The following is a 9,532-nucleotide window of genomic DNA, read 5'->3' as shown; positions in this document are numbered from 1 at the left end:
ATTGTATATATATTTAGAACTTTCAACATGTTTTTTATAGTTTTAAAACCTGCAGCGCCGCGCAGGCAATTTTTGCTAGTCTAAACTATTTAACAATTGTGTAAGTAAAGAGGGCGCAATCACAAACGTTTATATATTCTTTCACATTATTCAACTTGGACATTAATTGTAAAAAAAATTATTTTTATTTTGAACTCCCCGTAAAAACACTATTAATGAGGGTTTGTAGGGTTTAAAAATTCAAACCACAATGTACTCATCGTCAAAGAGTAGAGGATGTTTGCGTATTTTTTCACATTTTCACAATTGTAAATGAATTATTATGAATTTTTTTTATGTGCCTTGGTTTTTAAAATTGCTTTGTATTTTGAATGGGCTTTGAAAATTTTTAATTCCACTTATATGAGATTATACTATGGCTATTGTAGTAACTGGCAAAGTTTTTATAGTATTTCAAAATTATCAAACTAATTTTTTTCTTAACAAATTGAAACAGGTTATCTATGTGTAAACTCGTTAAGAAATTTGCGACCCAATTAGTTATCGCGTTGACCCAAAATTCGTTATTTTTCATATAGTGTTAACTAGGTCATGTAAGAAATTAACAACTCTAAGATTGATGTAGCTACTTAGTAGTATGATTTAGTGGTATTCCTTCACTTGTAAGTAAAAGAACTTAGATTCGATTCTCGTCAAATGAAAATTTAAATCATATTATTGCTAACCTATTATGAGGTTAAAATCATTTTTTCTCTTTTAATATAAATAATATAAATAATATCGTTTGTTAAAAAATAAAAAAAATTAGCACGGGTTGTAAAGTTGATTATTAATGCGCATTCATACGAAAACAGACAAAAATTGTTGCGCTCTCTCTCTCTCTCTCATTGGCTGTTGTGTTTCCTTCTGTAGGAAGTAGGAAGGGAAGCTGCACGGCTGTCCTCTGTGAATGCGATACCTTCCTTCCTTCCTCCCTCCCTCGTTCCCGTTTGTTGCCGTCTGCGTCTACGTTCTCCCATCGCCCACTCCAATTGTAATCAAAATTAAACAAGATCAATTAAGGTAATGCATTCCTTAATTATTCATTATCATTAATATAAATCTCTCTCTTTCTCTCATTACTACATAATTAATTATATTGTAATTCATTAGTCATGCATCGTTTGCTCTATTTTCGGTCTACAATTGGCAATTTGGAACCTTTTGTCAACTACAACTTACTTCTAAAGAATTCTTGATGATTATTGTTATTGGGATTTTTTTTTATTCGAAATTCTAATTAATTCTAAAAGAATTCTTGATGATTATTGTTATTAGGATTTTTTTTTATTCGAAATTCTAATTAATTCTAAAGAATTCTTGATGATTATTGTTATTGAGATTTTTTTTTTTTTTATTCGAGCAAGCGTTATTGTAATTAATCTATTTTAAAATAGGGAGAGGAGAAGTTTGTTATTGGGAGCTTTAGAACCTGCTCTGTGTAGAATTATCAGAAATATGGGCCAAGGGCCCACCTCCAACTACATCAATTTTGTCCCAACTTGTTAATTACCACTTGCACAATCGGTCAAGTATGGAGTTTTACCACAAAAGTCCTCGGTTTTAGTTGGAGTGCGGTTTTGATATTTAAACTCTTCTTTTCTCATAGATATGGTCAATGTGGGATATTTCAACACTTTGCTCCCCTAAATCAATCTGAGCTTTAATAATTCTCAACTACTCTTCAGCAAGTTCTAAAAGACGCTAGACGCTAGTCGGGCAGTTGGCTAGGGTCAGCATGTGAGTTAACATATTCACTAGATTGTTTGCAGTGCACTAAATTAAATAATTTCTTACCTGTTCTTGCTTAATTACATGCTAATATCATTTATCTGGTTTAATGACTTCAACCAGCTATTTTAATTAATGCTTACTTGCATTGCTAATCTGCTAGCTGCTACGTATATAGCAGATTCGCAATGCAATTGCAAAGTATAATTAGTTGTATTTTTTCTCTCACCCAGATGATCATAATTTTGTTTCCAAGTGTAGTTTTGCTTTGTCTATACGTATTGTGATTTGCGTATGAATCAAGTATCAAGATATTCTTCTTTCTAGCAGTAGCAATGGCATCGCCTGACTCGTGGATGCGAGAATTCAATGATGCTTCAAAGCTTGCTGATGAAATCAATGGCATGATTTCCGGAAGGAGTTCGTTGCCAGTGTCACCCTCTGGACCAGAAACACAACGTCATATGTCCGCAACTCGAAGAAAGGTTACGATACTAAGGACAAAGCTTGAGACTTTGCACTCACTCCTGTCTAAGCTTCCCACCAAGCAGAAGCAGTCAATGTGAGTAATATTCGAATTCACTTATACTACCTGTCCGCCCGCTCTCATACAAAAGAAAGACTTTATTAGTAGTGGCATTAAGTACTCCATACCAAATTTCATAGGGAACCTTAAGTTGGTTCAGTTTTAGTGTACCTTATTACATCCAACGGGGTTAAATTAGACAAACTTCAAACTTAAATCCTATATGAAGTTTCTAAATATTATGCAGTGTCAAACTTGCTAGTTTTACGCTTCTATCAATTGAACCTTCCCCATCATGCAGTCTGAAGTTAGCAAAATATTGAACTTTTAGTGTACATCCATGTTCCAAAGAATTATTGCCTGATCAGGTACAGCCTCGAAAGGCTTCTTCATTCAAACAAATTAAACCACAGCCTTAGACTACCATCACTGGTGTTGCACAACTTCTGTCATCGGCACATTTCTTTCCTAATGTTTCTCCAGCTAGCCAGTATTATTAACCGAACTGCCCGACCATCTGTTGCCATTAACATCTGTAAACACACTTTCTTTGAGTAAAACTTCAAAGCGAAGAATTCGCAGGGTGTTCTTTGTCCTCTTTTTCAACTAAATTGTGTCGAAATGTATGGTTGGTATCGAATTTCAGAGTCATGGGATAAGGATTGCTTAACTTTTTTGGTTTTGTTTTGCTCATATCGTACTTTATTGCAGCTGGTTATCACTCTATTTACAAATTTAATAGCTGTTGTGATAAACAGAACAGGAAAAGAAATGAATCGTCGCAAAGAAATGCTCGCAAGTTTGAGTTCTAAAGCTGATCAAATGGCTACTACTCTCAATATGTCTAGCCTTGCTAACAGAAATAACTTGCTTGGCCCTGATAAGAAGACGGATGACATAATGAGCAGAACAACTGGTTTAAACAACCATGGTCTTGTTGACTTTCAACGCCAAATCATGAAAGGCATGTGCGTTTAAATTGTATGACTATTAGTTTCTCCACTATGTGATTTAGTCTGCGACTAATTGTAATACGTTTTACGTTCCTAGCAGAACAAGATGAAGGCCTTGACAAATTGGAGGAGACGGTTATTAGTACCAAACACATTGCGTTGGCAGTCAATGAGGAACTTGATCTGCACACGAGGCTTCTGGTTTACTCTTTTGCTGATTTCTTCTCCACTTTATACTGTTCCTTTCATGTTCAACCAGAATTGCACTGAGGACAGCTGCAGTTTTTTTACCTTCCGTTCCTTGCTTCCACAATGTGCAGGATAATCTGGACCAGCAGGTGGACTCAACAAATTCAAACCTACAGGTTGAATCATTACAGTTATTGCATGCTTTTCTAGCTTGAATTTCACCGGATCGCACCCACATTCACGCACCCATTCACTATTCTTTATGCTCACTTCTTCCAGGCGTAGAAACTAGAAAGTGCCACCCTAAATCTCAAATCTCTTTTCAAACAGAAGAGAACATGTTCTAAAAGAATGAATGTAGTCGTATCGTGCTGAGAAAATGCAGTATTCACCTAGTATTTGAGCTGCCTTGTTTTAATGTGTATGCATAGCTTAGCTAGTGCTTCACAAGTTGTGTGGATCTTGTATGATTTTTCATATGTTTGTGATCGATTTACCCTTTTAAGCTGCCAGTTTCATTTATTCTACCTCTCCGTTATGCTCATATTGACACGAGTTAGTTCTTGAAACAGCGGGTGCAAAAGAAATTGGCAGTACTGAACAAACGCAACAAAGGCGGTTGTTCTTGCTTGATCCTACTAGTCATTGGAGTTGTGATTTTGATAATTGTCACCTGGGCATTGATTAAGTACTTGTAGCAGTAACGAGAAACTTTGCCAATGCTCGAGTTTTTGAGCTGGATGTGATGCTAGTTAACTCGTAATCAAACGGTTGGAGAGTGAGAAACTCATGTCATTGATATATAAGTATGTGTCAAATTCTCAATCCAAAACTTTTGGTTGAATGATACATGTCTATTCATATTGGCTCTGCTGTATTGAGAGGGATTACTATTTGAAAGTGAGACACAGTTGTTGCAATTAACTTGCTTGAGCTCCAGGTTTTCAAAGAGGAACACCAGTGGTCAGATGGTGCGTAATATAAGAGCTTGTTTGGCAACCATTTCGGTTTGTTATTTTTCGCTTTGATTTTTTTGTTAGAGAGAGATATAAGAGCAACATATGGGAGAAATGAAGAGATAGAAGAGTGAAGGCAGGATGATGGGAGAGATATTGCAGAAATGTAACAGGAAAGACATATAAAATGAAAATTAAAAACCACAATTGCAAAAGTTGAAACAATAGGGGTCAAAACGAAAAATGATTCAACCTATAGGACGGACCAAATTAAAAACTCCACTTCTTGTCCATGTTGTAACTTGTATCATCGGAAGTTGAGGCCTTAAGCCCCGTTTGGCATACAAGATTAGACTGGAATGGATAACCTTCAAATTCAAGGTATATATGCCGGGACTAGGGTTCAAATCAGGCGAAAATAGTACTTGACATACAAGTTTCTTTACGATTGTTCATATGAATTTACTTTTAATTACTTTGATACATTAAAAGAATTTGAAATGCTTCATCCAAAATTTCTGTTTCTAACTTTCTATGCACAAATATTCTTTCGTGTTACAAAAAAGTGAAAAGAGTACATTTCCACTTGGCGACATGGAAAGCGAAGCCATAATATAGATGAAAATGAAGATGCGCCGTATGAACCTCAAATGAACTACTTACTAAATTTGCAATTTAACCACCATATTGACATCGGCCTATGAAACCACGTACTGCTGTAAATGTTTCGTTCTTTTCTTGTTCTTCAGTTTTCGGAATGCACATGACTCTATTTGTCTAATTCTCTCTCTACTAACTCCCATCAGCTCCCCTATCTCTTGCAGTGTCTTCATCCTTCCATCCTCCAATCCAAACCTCCATCTGACAACCTGCTTCTCTCTAGGATTGAGACTATCTAGTACCTTCTCCAAATCCCGCTTCATAAATTTTTTCATCAGCAGATCTTCTGCTGTTTCTGCATCGGGATCTGAGATTACTTCCTGTGAAGAACAACATGTAATCATCAGAAAAGGAACACACAAAAGGTGACAAAAATGTTGGATAAGAATTGCCATTTCATTGGATGTAGAGATAGGACAGACCGAAGGTTTTAGATTCTGGTTGATTCCAATTTTCTGCTCCAGAGATCTAGGGGCTTTTGGAGTCAGTAATACAGCAGAAAGCCTTTTCATCGACAGCCCTGTTGCCTCTGCGACTTCTTCATCGTTAGGATGTCTTCCATTTAAACTGTACAGTTGCTTTTTAGCCTCTCTAACTCTATATGTCGCCTCCACCATGTGAAACTGTTTTACCAAAATATTACAAATGCAAAGAGTATTAAAAATATGAAGCACTAGGATACACAGATTCAGCAGGAATGTGAATCATAACAATGATCTTCCCCGCCTCAAAATCAATTTCCGTCTCTATATTCATGTTTTGAGAAAGAAGAGACAAAAATTGGATTCTGCCATGTGTTGGTCCAGTAAAATGGGGTCCCAACCATTCAAACCTCAAGAGCCATGATACGAAATAGGAACCACAGGTAAAAAGAAATATATGAAGGTAAAACTCACGGGTAAGCGAATTGTTCTGGACTGGTCAGAAAGAGATTTTCGAACAGCCTGTTTAATCCACCAGTGTGCATAGGTTGAGAACTTAAAACCCTTTGAAGCGTCAAATTTCTCTGCACCTCTTACAAGGCCTCGACATCCTTCCTGAAAGTCAATAGCCAAGAATAAGTATTCAAAGGCGGCAAGATTTTTAAGGAAATAATTTTTTCATCCTACGGGAAAAGTAAAAGCAAATATATATATATGATAACAACGATAAAATCATACCTGCACAAGATCTTGAAGATTCATCCCAGCTCCCTGATAATTTTTTGCAATTGATATTACAAGCCTTATGTTGCTCTTGATCATTTTGTCTTTGCACAGAATACCATAGTTTACACGCTTCCTCAAAGTCTTCTGATCAACTCCTGCTGCTGCAGCCCATTGTGCAATGGTGGGCTGACCACCACATCTTTGTGCAAGCTCCTCATGCAGCTTTTCCAGTTTCAGTAGTTCCTGAAATATATAGCAATAGGCATCAGAAATCAGACTAAAGAGAAATAAATACAATACTCACATTAACTCCAAATACTAGAAACTCTTGTCTATTTACTTCTACTTGTACAATATTACAACGACTTCACTATTTCCCTACTTTTACTGGTACTCCATTACTACCTCTGCATGCATTGAACTTTCTAGGACTGAACAATTTTCTCGAAATTTTCCCCTTTTTCATCCATGACATGATAACATACTATATCAATCAAAATCCATGCGCAATTGTTATCCAACGCTTCCCAGCAAAAGCCTTGTACAATTATACTCTTCGAATTTAATTCCATGAAGTACATGAACTGGCAAAATAACTTCTCAAGTGTTGGCCATAAACAATTTTAGCGAATCTATCAATAGATTCAATTAGCCGACCCCACTTAGTGGGAAAAGGCTTTGTTGTTGTTGTTGTATCAATAGATTCAATATCAACCTATGAGTAGTATGTTTTAGCCTCCGTGATAGCCCACATAATTAGACATCAAGTATACTTAACCCATGAAAGGATATTGTGTGCATGGTTCATTTTTAAATCACTGCAAAATGGAAGTATATTTGTGAGTAGTTCAGTGAAGGATCTTCTTTACATTATTGAACTTTCTAATAGTTATCAGCGAGGATGTGACCTATCCGCTACAAAAAGGGTAAATAAACCTTTTCATTATTTTTTTTTAATTTGTTATTTATATTTTCTGAGGGTGCAGGGGTGCAGTATCAATGAAGATTGCAAGCAAGGAGTAATTGAAAGATTTCATAAGCATCAAGGTGGATTCAAAACTCTCATGTTGACACTAGTAGTACCTGGATTCCTTCAGAAAGCTCAATTTCTTCGTTTGCAGTCAGAAGGCGAGAAGTGTGGGTAGTTGATCTCAAGTAACGCAATGGATCAGAGTGGTCTATTTCTTGTACCGAAGAACGCTTTTTTCTAGTGGCTGAACCAGACTTCATGGACACAACACTTGCAGCAGCCTTTTCTGCTGCTTTTGCTCTTCTGGCCTTCCTTTCCGTTTGACGACTCGATTTTGCAGTTATACCCTTGGAAAGTTGCTCCTGCAGAAGTTCAAATTCTTCATTTGTTCGCTCCACTTCTTCCAACTCTTTTATTGCAGATTGAATGAAATGATCTTCCACAAATGCAGTTTCAGCTCCCATGGAAGCTCCTACTCTAGAAACCTGTTTGGTTTCCATATGCTGAGCCCAATTGAAGTGCAAAGCTTTAGTCTCTGGAGAAACTGGAGATGAACTTTCTGGTTTAGCAGAGTGATTAGTGCTACTGCTAACCAGTATAGCCACATCCTTTGCAACCTTCAGTGCTGCTTTTGCAAGAGTGACAGCTTCAGCGGCAGCAGCTTCTATTACAGCCTCTTCACTCATAAGAAGAGTTTCTGTAGCTAAAGTTGCTCCAAAATTCGCCTGATGAGAAACACTGAAGTTACTAGAGTTGTAAGCTCAACATCTTTCATACATAAGGAAAAATCAAATTGGGAAAGAAAATACCTGGAATCCTAAACTCAAAACCCAACAATAGAGCATGAGATCAGAATTTGTAATTGCAGTATGCTATGAACAAGTGAAGCTGGCTAGGCCACAGCATCTAAAACATGTTCAAAAACTATCTGAAAACCTAACCAGAATCCATTCAAATTTTTAGAACGGTTTGTGTTATTTATTTGAATGAATGCAAACCTAGTTTGTGTAAGTTATCTATTACCCAAGAATCATGCAAATCCGGCAGGCATTTAAAAAAAAAACATTCTCAATTTGGTCACAAGCTCAATGATAATCAAAACAAACTACCTAAATGTGTGCACGTCTGCACTTAAATATGATGACCAAGAACAAAACTAAATAGATAAATAAATTGGGGAAGCCTTACACCCATGAGTGACAACTTTAAAGTAAAGATAATATATGAATAATATGCACTGAAGAGACTCGATTATCAATTAGTAACCATTACCTCAGTCGGAGGACCGATTGCCCCTGTGTATGTCCACGGTCTACTTGAAGCCAGAGAATCAGAATTAACTTCTAAAGACGGTAATCTGAGCCTCTCCATATCAAGCACTGTAGTTGTTGCTGTTGATGTTGAATGCGATGTAGTGGATAAGATATATTGTGCCCGGAAACACAGAGGATCTCTAGTTTTTGCTGCATATTTCAACCAATAAAATCATAAGGAAAAGTTGCATTCCGTTTAATTATCACAGAAAAGAAAAAACAAATCAAATTTCCTCGTCTCCAGCTCCAACTAATAAGCCGGAGGATGGTCAATGGGTGACCATGGAAACTCCGTATGTCACTATCATCACCATCACCAACACGAACACCACCACTCACCACCACAATTAACACATATCTAACACTTAAAAGTGCGTCGCCACTTAGCTAAATGGGTACCCATTGACCATCCCTAAAGCAGGGTCTTCCACGACTACATGTTTGGTATAGAGCATCCAACAAAAGTATAAATATTCAACAAAAATTCATTACAAATATCACACACATACTTATGTGACTCATAATATTACATGAACTATTGATTCGATTGTAAAACACCAGCTTTGCAGAGGTGATAGAGTAGAGCAAAGAGCAATCAGAATGAAATGGGCAAAAAGGTAACGAGAATGCAGAAGGTAATTCAAAGGAATGAAACCTTGGAAGCTACTGTGTTTAAACAATTCATCACAGAAACGAGTGTGTGGGGTCCTGAGGACTGTGAGCTTGGTGGCCATGACTCCTCCTCCAATGGCGGCGGCAGCGTTCCACTTCTGCTTCTTCTTATTCTTCTGGTCATTTGCTGGGTGAGCCCCAACGAGTGGGAGTGGGGTGAGAAATGAGGCATTGGGAAGGGCGGGTATGTGGGAATTAAATAATCCAACGGCTGCGGATGATGAGGATGATGATGAAACTGATAGGATTGACATGTCTTTCTTCTTCTTCTTCTTCTAACGCTTCAAAGGCATTGGCATGGATGCGAGAGACTCGGAGAGAGAGCGGTTTTCTTATCCTCAAGGATATGGAGTTTTGGACCACCCAAACCCAAAC

General features: G+C 37.2%; 2 protein-coding genes across 5 annotated transcripts; one reads left to right on the top strand and one right to left on the bottom strand.

Annotated features, from left to right (window-relative positions):
- The first annotated feature begins 843 nt into the window (after positions 1 to 843).
- Positions 844 to 4,440, top strand: LOC114820222 (syntaxin-51-like). 4 transcript variants are annotated; one of them, XM_029090792.2, is made up of 7 exons: positions 877 to 1,062; positions 1,649 to 1,779; positions 2,101 to 2,332; positions 3,055 to 3,260; positions 3,350 to 3,450; positions 3,570 to 3,614; positions 4,011 to 4,440. In XM_029090792.2, exons 3-7 carry the CDS (start codon positions 2,106 to 2,108, stop codon positions 4,134 to 4,136), a joined length of 705 nt encoding a protein of 234 aa, XP_028946625.2. In that variant the 5' UTR covers positions 877 to 1,062; positions 1,649 to 1,779; positions 2,101 to 2,105; the 3' UTR covers positions 4,137 to 4,440. The 4 variants fall into 4 exon arrangements, with proteins under 4 accessions (XP_028946623.2, XP_028946626.2, XP_028946625.2 ...); XM_070809358.1 differs by having other exon boundaries at positions 930 to 1,062; positions 1,728 to 1,779; XM_029090790.2 differs by lacking the exon at positions 1,649 to 1,779 and having other exon boundaries at positions 844 to 1,062.
- A 455-nt stretch (positions 4,441 to 4,895) lies between these two features.
- On the bottom strand, positions 4,896 to 9,532 carry LOC114820221 (RNA polymerase sigma factor sigB-like). Its single transcript, XM_029090789.2, has 7 exons — positions 9,141 to 9,532; positions 8,445 to 8,635; positions 7,286 to 7,897; positions 6,215 to 6,445; positions 5,951 to 6,091; positions 5,477 to 5,677; positions 4,896 to 5,374 (listed from the first exon to the last, which is right to left on the bottom strand). Exons 1-7 carry the CDS (start codon positions 9,409 to 9,411, stop codon positions 5,093 to 5,095), a joined length of 1,929 nt encoding a protein of 642 aa, XP_028946622.2. The 5' UTR covers positions 9,412 to 9,532; the 3' UTR covers positions 4,896 to 5,092.

Source organism: Malus domestica, chromosome 12 (genome assembly GCF_042453785.1).
Source record: "Malus domestica chromosome 12, GDT2T_hap1".
NCBI classification, from domain to species: domain Eukaryota; kingdom Viridiplantae; phylum Streptophyta; class Magnoliopsida; order Rosales; family Rosaceae; genus Malus; species Malus domestica.
This window is presented reverse-complemented; position numbering and strand designations above follow the sequence as displayed.